The sequence below is a fragment of the Felis catus genome, chromosome B4, assembly GCF_018350175.1.
Source record: "Felis catus isolate Fca126 chromosome B4, F.catus_Fca126_mat1.0, whole genome shotgun sequence".
Taxonomy (NCBI): Eukaryota; Metazoa; Chordata; class Mammalia; order Carnivora; family Felidae; genus Felis; species Felis catus.
In genome coordinates, this window is record NC_058374.1 from 45,572,150 (window position 1) to 45,591,033 (window position 18,884).

Consider the following 18,884-nt stretch of genomic DNA (forward strand, 5'->3'; position numbering starts at 1 on the left):
GGTAGGGAGCCTTTATCGCCAGTTGCTGTTAGCGGGTCTCCGCGGGGCTGCAAGACGCCCCACTAATTTGGCACAGGTAAAGCAAGTTGTACAAGGGAAAGAGGAAACGCCAGCCGCATTCTTAGAAAGATTAAAAGAGGCTTACAGAATGTATACTCCCTATGACCCTGAGGATCCAGGGCAGGCTGCTAGTGTTATCCTGTCCTTTATCTACCAGTCTAGCCCGGACATAAGAAATAAGTTACAAAGGTTAGAAGGCCTACAGGGGTTCACACTGTCTGATTTGCTAAAAGAGGCAGAAAAGATATACAACAAAAGGGAAACCCCAGAGGAGAGGGAAGAAAGATTATGGCAACGGCAGGAAGAAAGAGATAAAAAGCGCCATAAGGAGATGACTAAAGTCCTGGCCACAGTAGTTGCTCAGAATAGAGATAAGGATAGGGAAGAAGGTAGACAGGGAGATCGAAGGAAAATACCTCTGGGGAAAGACCAGTGTGCCTATTGCAAGGAAAAGGGACATTGGGTTCGCGATTGCCCGAAACGACCCCGGAAGAAACCCGCAGAGATTTTTCCTCGTTACGGGATCCCTCAGGTATTGGGTTCAGATAATGGACCCGCCTTCATCTCCCAGGTAAGTCAGTCTGTGGCCACCCTACTGGGGATTAATTGGAAATTACATTGTGCATACCGACCCCAAAGTTCAGGTCAGGTAGAAAGAATGAATAGATCAATTAAGGAGACTTTAACTAAATTAACGCTAGAAACTGGCTCTAAGGATTGGGTGCTCCTCCTGCCCCTGGTTTTATACCGGGTACGTAACACGCCAGGTCCCCACGGATTAACTCCTTTTGAAATCCTGTACAGGGCACCTCCACCTATGGCTCACTTCTTTGATTCTGACATCTCTGGTTTCGCTACATCCCCCACCATGCAGGCACATTTACGCGCCCTGCAGCTGGTCCAAGAAGAAATCCAGAGACCTCTAGCGGCAGCCTACCGAGAAAAGCTCGAAACCCCGGTTGTGCCTCACCCCTTCAAACCAGGAGACTCCGTCTGGGTTCGGAGACATCAAACCAAGAACCTCGAGCCACGGTGGAAGGGACCACATATCGTCCTCCTGACCACCCCCACGGCCTTAAAAGTAGACGGAGTTGCTGCTTGGATCCACGCCTCTCATGTAAAGGCTGCAGGGCCAACCACCAATCAGGACCCCTCAGACGACCCCAGCTCAGACGGTCTATCAAGATGGAAGGTCCAACGCACCCAAAACCCTCTAAAGATAAGACTTTCTCGTGGGACCTAATAATTCTGGTGGGGGTCTTACTAAGACTAGACGTGGGAATGGCCAATCCTAGTCCGCACCAAGTGTATAATATAACTTGGACAATAACCAACCTTGTAACTGGAACAAAGGCTAATGCCACCTCCATGTTGGGAACCCTGACAGACGCCTTCCCTACCCTATATTTTGACTTATGTGATATAATAGGAAATACATGGAACCCTTCAGGTCAGGAACCATTCCCAGGGTACGGATGTGATCAGCCTATGAGGAGGTGGCAGCAGAGAAACACAGCCTTTTATGTCTGTCCAGGACATGCCAACCGGAAGCAATGTGGGGGGCCACAGGATGGGTTCTGCGCCGTATGGGGTTGCGAGACCACCGGGGAGACCTATTGGAAACCCACCTCCTCCTGGGACTACATCACAGTAAAAAAAGGGGTTACTCAGGGAATATATCAATGTAGTGGAGGTGGTTGGTGTGGGCCCTGTTACGATAAAGCTGTTCACTCCTCGACAACGGGAGCTAGTGAAGGGGGCCGGTGCAACCCCTTGATCTTGCAATTTACCCAAAAGGGAAGACAAACATCTTGGGATGGACCTAAGTCATGGGGGCTACGACTATACCGTTCAGGATATGATCCTATAGCCCTGTTCTCGGTATCCCGGCAAGTAATGACCATTACGCCGCCTCAGGCCATGGGACCAAATCCAGTCCTGCCTGATCAAAAACCCCCATCCAGGCAATCTCAAATAGAGTCCCGAGTAATACCTCACCCCAGCTAAATGTATGATTCCATTTAGGCTCCTAAGAAAAGGGGGAAATGAAAGTCCCCTTCCCCTTGCTTTGACCCCCTGTCATAATATGCTTAGCAATAGTAACGCCATTTGCAAGGCAGCACCAGGAAGTTCAGGGGTCTTATCTTAAGTGAACCGTTTAGCTGCCAAACAGTGTATCTGTGGTCAGCCACCTGGCCCTAAGATAGGAACGGAAAGTACTGACTCCACCCGATATACCCTAGAGATGAGCCTGGTCAGCCACCCATGTTTGTTCCCCTCATTCTGGAAAATCACCCTCAGGAAAAAAAACCAGCCTCATTTAAATGGACCAATAAGAACCCCGTAACCATGCTTCTCGCTTCTGTAACCGCGCTTCTGCCACTCCAACCCTATAAAAGTCTCCCCAGCCCAACAGGAGGCGCGCAAGTCTTTGCTGAGACTTGACCGCCCCGGGTACCCGTGTACCGAATAAACCTCTTGCTGTTTGCATCTGACTCGTGGTCTCGGTGTTCCGTGGGCACGGGGTCTCATCGCCGAGGAAGACCTAGTTCTGGGGTCTTTCATTTGGGGGCTCGTCCGGGATAGAGACCCCCAACCCCCGGGACCACCGACCCACCATCAGGAGGTAAGCTGGCCGGCGACCAGATCTGTTGTCCTTGTATGAGTGTCTCTGTCATTTGATCTGATCTTGGCGGTGGAGTCGAAGGAGCTGACGAGCTCAAACTTCGCCCCCGCAACCCTGGAAGACGTTCCACGGGTGTCTGATGTCTGGAGCCTCTAGTGGGACAGCCATTGGGGCTAAATTTTTTGGGATCTCATCCGTATCAGGTGAATACAGGGTGTTGATCGGAGACAAGGGAGCCGGACCCTCAAAGTCTCCTTCTGAGGTTTCATTTTCGGTTTGGTATCAAAGCCGCGCGGCACGTCTTGTCATTCTTTGTCTTGTCACGTCTTTCCTTGTCCCCTGTCTAACCTTTTTAATTGCAGAAGCCGTCATGGGCCAAACTGTAACTACCCCCTTGAGCCTCACCCTTGACCACTGGTCCGAGGTTCGGGCACGAGCCCATAATCAGGGTGTCGAAGTCCGGAAAAAGAAATGGATTACACTGTGTGAGGCCGAATGGGTAATGATGAATGTAGGTTGGCCCCGAGAAGGAACTTTCACCATTGACAATATTTCACAGGTCGAGGAGAGAGTCTTCGCCCCCGGGGCCATATGGACACCCAGATCAAGTCCCTTATATTACCACGTGGAGATCCTTGGCCACAGACCCCCCTCCATGGGTTCGCCCGTTCCTGCCCCCTCCTAAGCATCCCAGGATGGATCCTCCCGCGCCACTTCCCCAGCCTCTTTCGCCGCAACCCTCAGCCCCCCCCATCTCCTCCCTCTACCCCGTTCTCCCCAAACCAGACCCCCCCAAGGCGCCTGTATTACCACCCGATCCTCCTTCCCCTTTAATTGATCTCTTAACAGAAGAGCCACCTCCCTATCCTGGGGGTCACGGGCCAACACCGCCGTCAGGCCCCAGAACCCCAACTGCCTCCCCAATTGCCAGCCGGCTGCGAGAATGACGAGAAAATCCAGCTGAGGAATCTCAAGCCCTCCCCTTAAGGGAAGGCCCTAACAACAGACCCCAGTACTGGCCATTCTCGGCCTCTGACCTGTACAATTGGAAATTGCATAACCCCCCTTTCTCCCAGGACCCAGTGGCCCTAACTAACCTAATTGAGTCCATTTTAGTGACGCATCAGCCAACCTGGGACGATTGCCAACAGCTCTTACAGACTCTCCTGACGGCAGAGGAGAGACAAAGGTCCTCCTTGAAGCCCGAAAGCAAGTTCCGGGCGAGGACGGACGGCCAACCCAGCTGCCCAATGTCGTTGACGAGGCTTTCCCCTTGACCCATCCCAACTGGGATTTTGCTACGCCGGCAGGTAGGGAGCCTTTATCGCCAGTTGCTGTTAGCGGGTCTCCGCGGGGCTGCAAGACGCCCCACTAATTTGGCACAGGTAAAGCAAGTTGTACAAGGGAAAGAGGAAACGCCAGCCGCATTCTTAGAAAGATTAAAAGAGGCTTACAGAATGTATACTCCCTATGACCCTGAGGATCCAGGGCAGGCTGCTAGTGTTATCCTGTCCTTTATCTACCAGTCTAGCCCGGACATAAGAAATAAGTTACAAAGGTTAGAAGGCCTACAGGGGTTCACACTGTCTGATTTGCTAAAAGAGGCAGAAAAGATATACAACAAAAGGGAAACCCCAGAGGAGAGGGAAGAAAGATTATGGCAACGGCAGGAAGAAAGAGATAAAAAGCGCCATAAGGAGATGACTAAAGTCCTGGCCACAGTAGTTGCTCAGAATAGAGATAAGGATAGGGAAGAAGGTAGACAGGGAGATCGAAGGAAAATACCTCTGGGGAAAGACCAGTGTGCCTATTGCAAGGAAAAGGGACATTGGGTTCGCGATTGCCCGAAACGACCCCGGAAGAAACCCGCAGAGATTTTTCCTCGTTACGGGATCCCTCAGGTATTGGGTTCAGATAATGGACCCGCCTTCATCTCCCAGGTAAGTCAGTCTGTGGCCACCCTACTGGGGATTAATTGGAAATTACATTGTGCATACCGACCCCAAAGTTCAGGTCAGGTAGAAAGAATGAATAGATCAATTAAGGAGACTTTAACTAAATTAACGCTAGAAACTGGCTCTAAGGATTGGGTGCTCCTCCTGCCCCTGGTTTTATACCGGGTACGTAACACGCCAGGTCCCCACGGATTAACTCCTTTTGAAATCCTGTACAGGGCACCTCCACCTATGGCTCACTTCTTTGATTCTGACATCTCTGGTTTCGCTACATCCCCCACCATGCAGGCACATTTACGCGCCCTGCAGCTGGTCCAAGAAGAAATCCAGAGACCTCTAGCGGCAGCCTACCGAGAAAAGCTCGAAACCCCGGTTGTGCCTCACCCCTTCAAACCAGGAGACTCCGTCTGGGTTCGGAGACATCAAACCAAGAACCTCGAGCCACGGTGGAAGGGACCACATATCGTCCTCCTGACCACCCCCACGGCCTTAAAAGTAGACGGAGTTGCTGCTTGGATCCACGCCTCTCATGTAAAGGCTGCAGGGCCAACCACCAATCAGGACCCCTCAGACGACCCCAGCTCAGACGGTCTATCAAGATGGAAGGTCCAACGCACCCAAAACCCTCTAAAGATAAGACTTTCTCGTGGGACCTAATAATTCTGGTGGGGGTCTTACTAAGACTAGACGTGGGAATGGCCAATCCTAGTCCGCACCAAGTGTATAATATAACTTGGACAATAACCAACCTTGTAACTGGAACAAAGGCTAATGCCACCTCCATGTTGGGAACCCTGACAGACGCCTTCCCTACCCTATATTTTGACTTATGTGATATAATAGGAAATACATGGAACCCTTCAGGTCAGGAACCATTCCCAGGGTACGGATGTGATCAGCCTATGAGGAGGTGGCAGCAGAGAAACACAGCCTTTTATGTCTGTCCAGGACATGCCAACCGGAAGCAATGTGGGGGGCCACAGGATGGGTTCTGCGCCGTATGGGGTTGCGAGACCACCGGGGAGACCTATTGGAAACCCACCTCCTCCTGGGACTACATCACAGTAAAAAAAGGGGTTACTCAGGGAATATATCAATGTAGTGGAGGTGGTTGGTGTGGGCCCTGTTACGATAAAGCTGTTCACTCCTCGACAACGGGAGCTAGTGAAGGGGGCCGGTGCAACCCCTTGATCTTGCAATTTACCCAAAAGGGAAGACAAACATCTTGGGATGGACCTAAGTCATGGGGGCTACGACTATACCGTTCAGGATATGATCCTATAGCCCTGTTCTCGGTATCCCGGCAAGTAATGACCATTACGCCGCCTCAGGCCATGGGACCAAATCCAGTCCTGCCTGATCAAAAACCCCCATCCAGGCAATCTCAAATAGAGTCCCGAGTAATACCTCACCCCAGCTAAATGTATGATTCCATTTAGGCTCCTAAGAAAAGGGGGAAATGAAAGTCCCCTTCCCCTTGCTTTGACCCCCTGTCATAATATGCTTAGCAATAGTAACGCCATTTGCAAGGCAGCACCAGGAAGTTCAGGGGTCTTATCTTAAGTGAACCGTTTAGCTGCCAAACAGTGTATCTGTGGTCAGCCACCTGGCCCTAAGATAGGAACGGAAAGTACTGACTCCACCCGATATACCCTAGAGATGAGCCTGGTCAGCCACCCATGTTTGTTCCCCTCATTCTGGAAAATCACCCTCAGGAAAAAAAAACCAGCCTCATTTAAATGGACCAATAAGAACCCCGTAACCATGCTTCTCGCTTCTGTAACCGCGCTTCTGCCACTCCAACCCTATAAAAGTCTCCCCAGCCCAACAGGAGGCGCGCAAGTCTTTGCTGAGACTTGACCGCCCCGGGTACCCGTGTACCGAATAAACCTCTTGCTGTTTGCATCTGACTCGTGGTCTCGGTGTTCCGTGGGCACGGGGTCTCATCGCCGAGGAAGACCTAGTTCTGGGGTCTTTCATGACAACTTGGGGAGTAGTGCTAAGGCACTGAAGAGTCAGATAAGCAGGCCGCACCCCGGGGGTGCAGAAACGGGAAGGGGGGTGGGGGGAGAAGGCGGAAGAGGTGAGGAACCGCCTAGGGGCTTGAGGGCCGGCAGTCCAGTCAGAGGCACAGTCCAGTCAGAGGCACCGAGGGCAGAGAAAAGAGTTCACATGATCCTAAAGTCTGTCAACTCAGATAGATGAGCAGATATCAATTTTTGTTTTGTTTTACATCATGCTTTGTTTTGTTTTGCTTTTTGTTTTTGAATTAAGCAGTCTAAGTCGGGCCAGAGAAGACAGGGAAGACCCCCAAAACAAAAGGAGTTTCAGCAGCTGCTTGGGAATATTCCTTAAAATCTCCACCCCGAGGTAGGCTAGCCAGAAATAATTGGCTCTAATCATCATAGTTATTAATCCAGGAAATGAATGAGAGAGAAGCCTTCACATACAGTTCGAGTAACCAGAGTGTATAGGAAGAAACAGTGAGAGAGAGTTAGAGTTCCCTACGTTAGGGATGCCCTCTGTAAAATCCACCGCACTGTTTCAGTGCATTGCTTTGCTGACAGTGACCGGAAGCCGGGCTCGCTGCCTTGGTCGGGAAGGCCGTGTCAGACAGTTGTTTCAAAGACACCGGAATAGCAGCCGCAGAGTCCTGCATAGCACTAGTCACGCAAGCATCATGAAACTCTTGGGCACAGACAGCATACTGGGCTGGGGTCCGAATGATGTTCTTAAGAGAGCCCCAGTCCCAGGCACACATGGAATGAGTGCCATGAATCTTTCCTAAAATACCGATTGTAAAAGGGCTGTGATGGACCTACTGCCGAACTGATTTTTGCAATTCTTTTACTATTGGAAAGAACAGGCCTTCATGGCTGCATTGCCCATTTTGCCTGACAATGGGAAACAGCTGGAATTTACTGGCCTTATGGGCTTTTTTAATGTACTTTTGCATAGGGGTGAGGACTTTATCAGAGCAGGTCAGTGAGGTTTTCTGAGGCTCCTTATCGTCCCACCCTTTTGGGGAGGGGGGAGTAGCTTCTGGCTGTAAAGGAGCCAGAGGCACAATCTGAGTATAGGGGGAGCAAGGCTTTTCCTCCTTCTTATTTACTTTTTTTTAATTTTTTTTTTGTTTTATTTATTTTTGAGAGAGAGAGCATGAGTTGGGGAGAGGCAGAGAGAGAGAGGGAGACACAGAATCTGAAGAAGGCTCCAGGCTCCGAGCCGTCAGCACAGAGCCTGAAGCAGGGCTCGAACTCCCAAACCATGAGATCATGACCTCAGCTGAAGTCAGACGCTTAACCCACTGAGCCACCCAGGTGTCCCTTCCTCCTTTTTAAAAAAATTTTTTTTAAACGTTTTATTTATTTTTGAGACAGAGAGACAGAGCATGAACGGGGGGGAGGGGCAGAGAGGGAGACACAGAATCGGAAGCAGGCTCCAGGCTCTGAGCTGTCAGCACAGAGCCCGATGTGGGGCTTGAACTCACAGTCCGTGAGATCATGACCTGAGCCGAAGTCGGACGCTCAACCGACTGAGCCACCCAGGCGCCCCCCTTCCTCCTTTTTAGATGCACTGCTGGGCTCAAAGGGGGGGAAGGGTAGCTCGGACAAAGGACCAGGTGAGGATTACTTTAGGGGGTACTTTTAGCCCCTTTAGAAGGCCTGGCTTTCATTGTTTTTTCTATTCGTTCCCACGCTTCAAGATAGTAAGTTCCTTGTTCCGGGAACCAAGGGCAATTTTTGTTGGACGGCCAATAATCTACGGAGAGCCTTGTAATTTAGAATAGTCCCCGCTGTCTCTCCTAGGGGCTGAAGAATTCAAATATAGCGCTTTTGCAGGGAGTCGGGGGAGGGAGGGAGTTTCCCATGGGAGATCTCTCAAAAAGTTCCGCAGCAGCGAATCCTAATAGCGTTTCGCTTTATCCCTTACCTGGTTAGGTAGAGACTGTACCTGGTGCATTTTTTTCTTGGAGCTCCTTTACCGGTCCGCGGTGTCCTGCAGTCCTTGTGTCGCAAGGCCACGTCGCAAGCCTGGCCACATCGGCTCCTTGTCCACATCGGCCCCTAGTCCCCCTTTCCTTCTGTCACGTCGGGGCCACCATCTGCCATAGTCTCCAAGTCTGAAGTTCTCTCTTGTCTTTTCCCCGACACTAGCCATCTCTTGCTTCAATCCTGCGTCTGCTCTTTTGTTAGACAAGAGAGAACTTTAGACTTAGAGTCTATGGCAGTTAACATCATTGACAGGGAGTCTACCAGCATGTAAAGAATACTGGGGTCACAGGAGGGTGCAGGTGTGTCATTTTATTGTTGCTACAGACATTGAAAATTGGCTGTTAATTTTCAAGACTTATCTTTGGGCTTGGCCACAGCTGTCATGTTCATCTAAATCTAACCATACAGAAAGCTGCTCTATTCCTGGAATTTTCAGTTGTATAAAAGTCTGTTTGTGTTACTTTTCTCTAACTTAAAACTTAAATATCTTTGACTACTATGAGAATATCCACACCCTGCAGTTCCATTTAAACATCGATGGTTATGTTATGAAATAGACTTTAGGTACCTTTAGCCCAGTTTGGTTCCTAATAAAGATTTACTTTTACATAAATTTAGAGCCAGTGCAGTGTAGTGAAAAGCACAAAGATTTTGGAACTAAGAGAGTTCTGGACTTATATACTAGCCTAAATAGAAGATAAGCCTGAATCTCAATCTTGGCTCTGGCAGGTACAAATTCTGAGTTCTTATTGCTAAGATGACTACACAAAGCAGTAATAGAATATGGAGACATTTCTGGCATTAATTATTGAACTTCAAGATGTACCTGAATGTGGCTCAGAAGAATGGCATGTATTAGGTCTTTGCATCAAGATGCAAAGAAATATATGAAATTAGGACATTAAAAGAAAGTATATGGAAGGTGAGAAAGGGAGAGCCGGACAAGATGACTATGGACTTGGAATGGAGGTTTGATGATGGAACACACCTTTGGATTATATTACCTATTCAATGACAAGAAAATGAGTTGAATTTAAATGATAGGTGCTTTCACAAAAAATTGAAACATATTTATACCATGTGCTATAACAGGGTCTTCAAAAGGCAAAATTCAGAGAAGTGATGCTGGGGGTGGGGGGAATCTGAACAAGAAAACTACTGCCTGCCCAATATTTTCAATAAAGAGGAAGCAAGGTGACCAGTAAGACCCCAATGAAAAGATGAATGCATCCCAAGAAGGAACAGAATGGAGTTATTAATAAGCAGAAAGTTGTCAGAAGTTTACACATAGGACAGATGTGGGGATTTACAGGAAACTTCCACACATACACACACAAAACAAAAACAAACAAACAAACAGAATTAGCAGAATTCCAGAAAAGGTAGCAGTGGTAATCATCTCTGTAAGTCCAAATGGAGCTCTTTAAGATCTTACTATAAGATGGAGAATTTCAGATAAGACTAGAAAACTGAGACTCGGGTATATGCAAGGCCATAAATGTCGCTTAGAATTGCTTTAATGATGTATGGGATGCCGCGGTAGATTGCTTAAATTGGTCCCAATTCTTCAGCCTATCACATTGCTATCCTCTCTCACCATGAGAGGGATGATCTGTTCTATTCTTTCACTGTCCTCAGCCGTGTGATTTGCTTTGGCTAATTAGATGTTGGCATAAATTTTGCAAGCAGAGTCTTATATTGCTGGACTTACATTACTGGGGCTTGCATACTGAGTCTTGTTCACGCTTGTATTTCTACCATCACCATGAGAAGGTTATGTCTAGACTAGTGAACTGGTCCAGGGAGAAGGGTAAGAGATAGGAGGATCAAGTTCCCCTTACTAGCTTCCAGTTGGCCCCCGGCTACAGAACGAGAAATCTGAAAACAGTGGAGATATCTATGGCAACTCCAACGTAGATCACTGGTCTCTAGAGACATATAAGAAACGTTTAGTGTTGTCTATCACTGAGTTTTGTAGTTGTTACACAATAAAAGCTGACTGGTACAAAAACTGGTATTAGAAGTGAGCTATAATGGCAACAATTCTTGAGTATGTGGCTTTGATTTTGAGCCACATATGTGCTCAAGTTGCTGGCCGTATCACCCACTGCGTCCTTCCAGATCACTTCAACAACAAAACCCAATCTTCGGCTTCTCACGAGAAGCAGCATATCCACACATCCAACACCCCAACGATTATGGCTGCTGCCAGACAGATTGGCTCTGGATCTGGCAGGACTCAGCATTCACAAGTCCCTAGGGACCACACACAAAATAAAGAGGTAGCTCTAGATGTGCACACAAAGACTCCCCGTACCTATCTCCTCTGCTTAGCACAAAGTAAGCAAAATCACCATTTCTCCATGATAGGGGTTCATCTCCATATCTAATGTCCTGACTTCCCAGCTGTGGCATGAAGGTCAGGCCTGCATCTGGGGACTGAAGGGGAAAGTAATTAGTAGTTCTCCAGGAGCCTGAACAGGTTCCCAAGCTTTAGGCACACTGACAGGTCTTCACATACCATCATCTCCTGGGAGCCACTAAGAACCAAGACAGTGGCACAGACAATCACAAAGGTTTGAGTGGCATCCATGAGCTTGGGCCAGGCCAATTGCAAGTTCTCAAATAAACAACCTAACTTATACTGCAAGGAACTAGGGAAAAAACTAACAAGGAGCATAAATGAAAAATAGAGACTATACGGACAGGAAAAAAATCAGTGAAACTAAGACTGGCTTGTTTTTTAAGATAAACAAAATTGACAAATCTTTGGCCAGACTCAGAATAAGAGACAAGACCAAAGTGAATCAAATGATAAATGAAAGACGACATATTATACCTGTTAACTACAATAGTGAGAATTTACCAATATAGTACTTTGCAGTCTTACTGGTGCTTAAATTTTTCCAAAGAATCATTAAACAGGCCATTAAAAAGTATTAGATTGGGAACATACTGTCAAAAAGAGGGGAATAAGAAAGATTAGGAAAGGTCAAGTTGGGAGTAAATGAAGTATCAATTAGAGAAATGGTTTAGAACACGTGTTACTATTGATAGCTTACATGTGCCTATTTGGCAAGAAATGTGAGCCGGTCATTTCAAGTCTAAAGATCAAAGGACATAAAAACCACAACCATGTAAAATATTGATCCTATTCACCTTCCAATGTCAGTTTCACCTGATGGAAATCCTTCAGCAGCTCTAGAGCATTAATGCGTAGGAGTCAGAGCTTCATGACTACTCTTATTTGGCTAGTCCTTTCCCATTGGAACAGGACATCTACCTAACCACGTTAGGAGTAGGTGGGGGCTATTTTTCCCATGGGCTCAGGATTTTGATGGAGTTAACCAATACTGGGTATAGGGGGTAGGGTAGCAGAGAAAGGGTAGAGGAGAATAAGTCCACATAGTTTTACACAGTTGGAAATGGAAGATGCAGAAACTTAACGACTTCAGTGACCCCTAATACCTCTATTACTTTTTCAAGTTTCAGGAAGAGTATATTGTACTTGTGTACTAAAATTAAACATTTTCTCCTGGTTCTCAAGAGTTGTCATTTATCTTACACTACTTTTCAGAATATTTTAGGGGTGCCTGGGTGGCTCAGTCGGTTGAGTGTCCGATTTTGGCTCAGATCATGATCTCGCGGTTTGTGGGTTCAAGCCCTGTGTCAGGCTCTGTGCTGACAGCTCAGAGCCTAGAGCCTGCTTCGGATTCTGTGTCTCCCTCTCTCTCTCTGCCCCTCCCCTGCTCATGCTCTGTCTCTGTCTCTCAACAATAAATAAATGTTAAAAAAAATTTTTTAATGAATATTTTATATTTTTAAATATTCTGTATTTTATAAGTCTTCTTAAATGACTTGTAATCAGTTTCTCTAAGGGCTGTGCACATAATGTTGCTGGGGTGGTATTAGTAGAGCAAAAGTAGACGAAATTCTTGCTGGGGACACACAATTACATTTTACAAATTTCATGCCACAGAGTGTCCCTCTGGGACACATAAATTGCACTTGGAATGGTCACCACAGCTATTCGCTGCAGGGTGAGATGCGGGATATTTGAACAATTTTCAGAACGACTGTAATATGAATGTTTTGATCAGAAGTTACACATCTGAATAATCCTTTTTTTTTTTAATTTTTTTTTCAACGTTATTTATTTTTGGGACAGAGAGAGACAGAGCATGAACGGGGGAGGGTCAGAGAGAGAGGGAGACACAGAATCGGAAGCAGGCTCCAGGCTCTGAGCCATCAGCCCAGAGCCCGACGAAGGGCTCGAACTCACGGACCGCGAGATCGTGACCTGGCTGAAGTCCGACGCTTAACCGACTGTGCCACCCAGGCGCCCCTGAATAATCCTTATATACAGAAGTTGTCTATGATGAAAAATGCAGTGCTTACTAGTTAAAATGGGAGAAGTTAGAGAAGTTAACGAAGTGTGCATCATTTAAACACCAGAAGAATATGTGGCTATGGGAGATACGCTATGTTACACTAGGGTTATTCATAGTTTTTAGTGGTATTCCAACCTTTGGGGCCTAGCCACACGTTACAGGTGCATCCCCAGGCAGAAATGGTAGAATCTTCCATACCTAATCAGGACTTTTTCCACCTGGGTGGGAATATGATATGGTATATACGTATCAAAAAAGAAAAGTATATATGCGTATGTGTGTGCGTTTCGTTTTGTTTTGCTTAAATGTTTCTGTCACTTGCAACTGAAAGAGTCTAATACATAAGACAACCCATAGCCCACGACTGTGATCCTTTACACTTAGGGTATGTTATGAACACGGAGACTTTGTGCCTGGAGTTCATCTGGCTCTAATATTAGGGTTAATTTTATGAAATCAAAGGGTGAGATTCCCGGCTAATAACCCAGATCACACAGCAGACAAACCTGAGTTTTAACCTAGAGTTTGACCCTTACAAACTCTGTTCTCTGGGGCAAATTACATGATTTTATTTACTTTTATTCATTTTAAAGAGAAAACCATATCTGTTTGGCTGTCCATATATAAGACATTATGTATGGCATATATATAAATAACCCCTTGCGCACCTACCGCCTGTTAAGCTTTAAGTGCTAAAAACCAGTAGGAGCATCAAACAGGAAGGGGCGGAGCTCCAACGGCGGCCGGGGCAGAGCGCCGTTGGGGAGGAAGCTGCGGCAGCGGGAGGTGCAGGTGTGAGTCCGGCGGTCCGTTAGCCGCCCGCACTGCGCCCCTCTCCTTCCCGGCCATTGGTCGGAGGTCGGCAAGAGCCGGGGTGACTCTCGGATCTATGCCCTGGGGGAGCGGCGACACCAGATTCATGGCCACCGCGGCGGCTCCGTCTTCCTTGGCCCTCAGCGCCTCCAGCACGGCTGGGGCCCCCAGCTCATATGGAGTCTTCTGCAAAGGGCTCTCCCGCACCCTGCTCGCCTTCTTCGAGCTGGCCTGGCAGCTGCGCATGAACTTCCCGTATTTCTACGTCGCGGGCTCGGTGATCCTCAACATCCGCTTGCAGGTACATATTTAGTGCCGTGATTACGCTGCCTACATCCCGGCCAGGACATGGCGGACTCCCAGGAGGCCTGGCGGCGCTGAAGAAAATTTGTAAGCACGGAGCTCTGGAATCTCGCGAGAGGTCGTGAGCGCTCTGTGCGGTTGCGCTCTCGGTTCCTACCGGAGCTTCCAGGGCCGGGGCGGAAAGCGGGTCGAGGCTAGAGAAAGGAAATACGCGATTTTCCGGGGACAGCAAAGAACTTCAGTTAAGGCCTACGACAATATTTAAGATGCTTTGCAGCCTTAAGAACAGGACGAACATGATGCCGGGTAAAGAAAAGGGCGGCTACTAAAGTTTTCAGAAAAAAAAATTTTTTCATGTACAAGCTCACGGTCCAAATTAAAATAAAACAAATTTCGGGAAGATGGGATTGGACTGGAACCAAGACATTGAATGAATAAGAAGCTGAAGATCTTAAAGAGATACGTGGAAGGCAAATATATTTCTTCAACAAGAGAAAACAATGACAGTCTGAAATTCGCAGTGAAAATAACCACAAGTGTACAGGAAAAACATCCTTCTAATACCAAACAACGAAAAATGCTGCTGGATTTTGAACAGGGTTGGAGTTTTAGAAAGTGGACCCTCTTGCAGTGTCCGTGTAGTTCAAGACCTTGGAACCAAAGAAAAGGAAGTCCAGTCATAGCACTAACCTTGGTTATTTTGTGAATAACACTTCAATAATCATAATAATTAATGTAAATGCTGTTTATGGTTCTTATCTTTTAAAGGAATACTTAATTATGGTTACAAAGTAGAATGCAAATGTTAACAGCTTTGATAATGGAAAAGTACAGTTTTCAAGTAGGGTTGTTGAAGGGGGAGGGGAAAGCATATGGAATGGTGATGATGTCCTTATAAAGTGGGAAGTTCAGAGATACAGTCTGTTGTTGATGTGGAAAAGAAGCATTTGATTATTTAAAGGGTAAAGGGCACAAAGAGTATGCCATAAAGTTGCTAAAATCGTAATATAACTATATTTAAGAGGGAGGAGAGTAGGGGAGAACAGCTTGAATTCAGTAAGAAATGACTAAAGATAGGTAGAATGTCTCAAAAAGAAAAACTGAGAATACCGGATGTGTTTGAATATAAAGACAAGAGATACTTAGTTTTTCAGAGTCTGGGGATGGATTAGTGATCTGCAGAGTTTTTAAAAATTAAGGAACCAAGCGTGCCTGGGTGGCTCAGTCGGTTGAGCATCTGACTTCGGCTCAAGTCATAATCTCAAGGCTTGCGAGTTTGAGCCCTGCATTGGGCTCTGTGCTGACAGCTCAGAGCCTGGAGCCTGCTTCAGATTCTGTGTCTCTGTCTCTCTTTACCCCTCCCCTGTTTCTGCTCTGTCTCTTTCTCAAAAATAAACAATAAAAAAATTAAGGAAACAAATTTATTATGAAACAGGACAATTCAAAGTTTTTCAAGAACTACACTGCATACTTCCAAATTATGAATAATACTAGCCCTATAAAGTCAGTCATAATTATATAAATGCTGAATACTAATACAACAAGAAATGATTGTGTAACATTGTGGGGATTGGAGAGGAGACAGGTATGTGTAATGGGGAAGAATCAGTCAAGATCTAATGTAGAGAAGTCAATAAATCAGTATATGGACATTCAGAAAAAACAACAATAAACATAAGAAGTGGTTGTCTCAAGAAAAAAATCAGAGATGAGTAAAGAAAAGATAGAGGATTGCTGTCTTTCACTACCAGTGTAACAGTACTTTGGTTTTTCTTAACTGTATATATATATTTCCTTGATTAAAAATTAATTTAGGGAGACCCGAGTGGCTCAGTCAGTTGAGCATTGGACTCTTGATTTCAGCTCAGATCATGATCCCAGGGTTGTGAGATCGAGCTCCGAGTCAGGCTTTGCGCTGAGTATGGAGCCTGCTTAGAATTCTCTGTCTCTTTCTCTCTCTCTCTCAAAAAATAATTGAAGTTTTATTTTTAGAAGTTCCTCCCAGGCAATTGAAAAGTACAGCATTGGTTAAGAGCCACCATAGTGAAATGGAATTGAGTTTTTAAATCAGGCCGATCATTGTTAAGATACAAACTTCATTTTGTGGTCTTAGGTGAGTCCATTAATCTGCCTAAAACCCAATTTCCTCAACTATAAATGAAGGTAAAAATACCTACTTTAAAAAATCAGTCTGAGAATTGAAGATAAGCCTGCCTTAGTGCTTGATGCATACACAGTAAACCGTATCTGTTCCAACAGAAGATCTCATTAACATGTGAATGAAACTTAAAACTCACAGAATACCCATTTTTTTCCAGTAGAGCTTTTCAAGCCTGGAGGAAATCCATAAGGTGCTGACCTTGGGGGTATGGGGCAGATCCTCCAGAAGGATTTTAGGTGAGATAAAAGCGGCCATTGTTTGCAGAGGTCAAGGTTTAAACTATTTCCTGTGTTTTGTGTTCCGCTAATTGTGTCCCACCAACAAGTATACTCTAGGGTTGGTAAAATAAGTGTCCCCTTAAGCACCAGGTCTGGCTTTGGGAAATGTATTTCCTACCCTTTATTCCTTGTCTCTAAGCTGTTGGGTCATGTCCTCCTCTTACTACTTTACTTTTTTCTGCCTTCTCTATTTTTTTTCTGTTTTTTTTTTTTTTTTGTCTTTTCTTGTCTTTTTTCTTTTCTTTTTGCTGTTTTCTTTTTGCTTTTTGCTATTTTTTTTCTGTTTTGTTTTTTTTTTTTGTCTTGTCTTTTTTCTTTTCTTTTTGCTGTTTTCTTTTCTTTTTGCTTTTTGCTGTTGTTACTCTAGCTGTGTTTCAAGGCTAAACTTAGATGTCACTGTTTTAATTTAGTTTTTCCCAGATTCCCCTGACTATATTAATTTCTTTTACTCCATCCAAAGGCTGTGTTAACATCAACTTATGCCATTTTCATGGGCTGCCTCATTTTTGCCTAATTGTGCATTCGTTATCAGATGTGGGTTTTTGTTTTTAAATATCCGAGAGAGCGGTTTCTACAATCTCTAACCTTGGTTATTACATATTGCCCTGAGAGTGCAGGAACTAAAACATTTTAATCTAAAACATCAGAAATGTAATTTGATCAATGAAGTCTGCCAAGGGACTTACCGATGGTGAGCGTCACTATTCCCTGGATGTACTCGTGTCTTCGTACCAAAGAATGGCTACCATTAGTCCTGATACAGTGAGGTACGGGGATGCTCCATTCAGGTGGCTACATGAACATGTGAAAGACCCCTGCTTAGCTTAATAACACACCCCCACCCTATCTTCAGTTCTGTAACGCCTCACTTGCAGGGCTTGCACTTCCACCAGTTGACAAACAGGATATCTGCAGTTAGACATCCGTACCCTGGGAGAGCTGTACCCCCCACCTTTCCCTACGCAAGACAGGAACAGGTTTTCACATAAATAACGATGACCGCTTTCATCTCGCTTCTGTAAACCTGCTTGCGCTCCCAAACCGGAGGTCCCCTGCCGCTTCGCACCCGGGCTCCAAGTTGCATCTGCCGAGAGAAACTCCATTTCCCAAGCTTTCCCAGGACGAAATTACCCCCAACCCTAACCACCACCGAGCAGAGAGCCTACCACCAGCCTGTATGCAAATGTAACTCAAAATGGTATAAAAGACCTGTAACCCCGTATATCGGGGCTCTCCCGCTTTCCAACACTGGGGAGCCCTGGTGCACCAGTAAAGACTCTCTGCCGACGTCGGAGTGCCGTGTGGTTCTTTGCGCCAACTCTCATTCCATAGGGCTTAGGAGCTTGGCTCCTAACATTTGGTGCGTTGGCCGGGAAACCGAGGGAAGGCAAGAGAACCCCGGCCCCGTCGGTGGATGACTCTCCGGCCCGGGCCACTGACGGACTGACTGAAGACAGACTTCTGTGCCTTTGTCTACACACAGGTATTGTGTTCTATGTTTTGTCTCTGAACTGTGAATTCTGAGGCCGGCCGGCCACCTCAGTAGGAGTGTTGAAGGAGGACAGACGTGTCCTGAACCTTCACACCCCAGCCCCGAGGGACGCCTCGGTGGTGTTTGTAGGGGAGAACTGACAAGTTCGTCAGACTCCCCAAATCCGTAGGCAGGCCTCCCCTGCCATCTGAATCTGAATACCTGGCCGCGGCTCCTTGGTTGTTGTCTAGTCTGTGTTGTCTGGTCTGTATCGACATTGTAGTCATATTCGTGTGTGTGTGTGTGTAAGTGTGCGTGTGTGGACGCGTGGACAGGACGACACAGCCATGGGACAGACACTGACTACTCCTCTATCTTTGACTCTGACTCATTTCTCGGACGTCCAGGCAAGAGCTCGCAATCTATCCGTTGAGGTTCGAAAAGGTCGATGGCGAACTTTTTGTTCATCGGAGTGGCCCACCCTATCTGTAGGGTGGCCCCGGGACGGGACTTTTGACCTCTTTGTTATATTACAGGTTAAGACAAAGGTAATGGATCCTGGACCACAAGGTCATCCAGATCAAGTGGCCTATATCCTCACCTGGGAGGATCTCATCCGGAATCCTCCGGCATGGGTGAAACCCTTCCTTCCTTCCTGCCCCACTTCTCAGTCTACCCTCCTTCCCCTGAAAACCTCCAAAAACCGAGCCTCAACCCAAACTCCAGATCCGCCCAAACCGGTTTTTCCCGATGAGTCCCAAAGGGACTCCCTCCTCCTAGACGCTTTGTCTTCGCCGCCCCACGCCCCCGAAGAGACTTCACCGCCCCACA

The 18,884-nt window shown here is 46.6% G+C and overlaps 3 protein-coding genes and 1 pseudogene across 3 annotated transcripts; all 4 read left to right on the plus strand.

The window, feature by feature from the left end:
* The first annotated feature begins 9 nt into the window (after positions 1–9).
* On the plus strand, positions 10–2,555 carry LOC123386530. The gene has a single exon (XM_045061375.1). The coding sequence runs from the start codon at positions 149–151 to the stop codon at positions 1,301–1,303; it is 1,155 nt and encodes a 384-aa protein (XP_044917310.1). The 5' UTR covers positions 10–148; the 3' UTR covers positions 1,304–2,555.
* A 347-nt stretch (positions 2,556–2,902) lies between these two features.
* Positions 2,903–3,992, plus strand: LOC123386859 (annotated as a pseudogene).
* A 12-nt stretch (positions 3,993–4,004) lies between these two features.
* LOC123386531 lies at positions 4,005–6,551 on the plus strand. The gene has a single exon (XM_045061376.1). The coding sequence runs from the start codon at positions 4,144–4,146 to the stop codon at positions 5,296–5,298; it is 1,155 nt and encodes a 384-aa protein (XP_044917311.1). The 5' UTR covers positions 4,005–4,143; the 3' UTR covers positions 5,299–6,551.
* A 7,198-nt stretch (positions 6,552–13,749) lies between these two features.
* SMIM10L1 (small integral membrane protein 10 like 1) lies at positions 13,750–15,963 on the plus strand. The gene has a single exon (XM_006933518.5). It carries the CDS (start codon positions 13,917–13,919, stop codon positions 14,151–14,153), a length of 237 nt encoding a protein of 78 aa, XP_006933580.1. The 5' UTR covers positions 13,750–13,916; the 3' UTR covers positions 14,154–15,963.
* Positions 15,964–18,884: the final 2,921 nt, after the last annotated feature.

Coding starts and splice junctions, on each gene's coding strand:
- LOC123386530 (XM_045061375.1), top strand. CDS start 149: ATGTATACTCCCTATGACCCTGAGGATCCAGGGCAGGCTGCTAGTGTT.
- LOC123386531 (XM_045061376.1), top strand. CDS start 4,144: ATGTATACTCCCTATGACCCTGAGGATCCAGGGCAGGCTGCTAGTGTT.
- SMIM10L1 (XM_006933518.5), top strand. CDS start 13,917: ATGCCCTGGGGGAGCGGCGACACCAGATTCATGGCCACCGCGGCGGCT.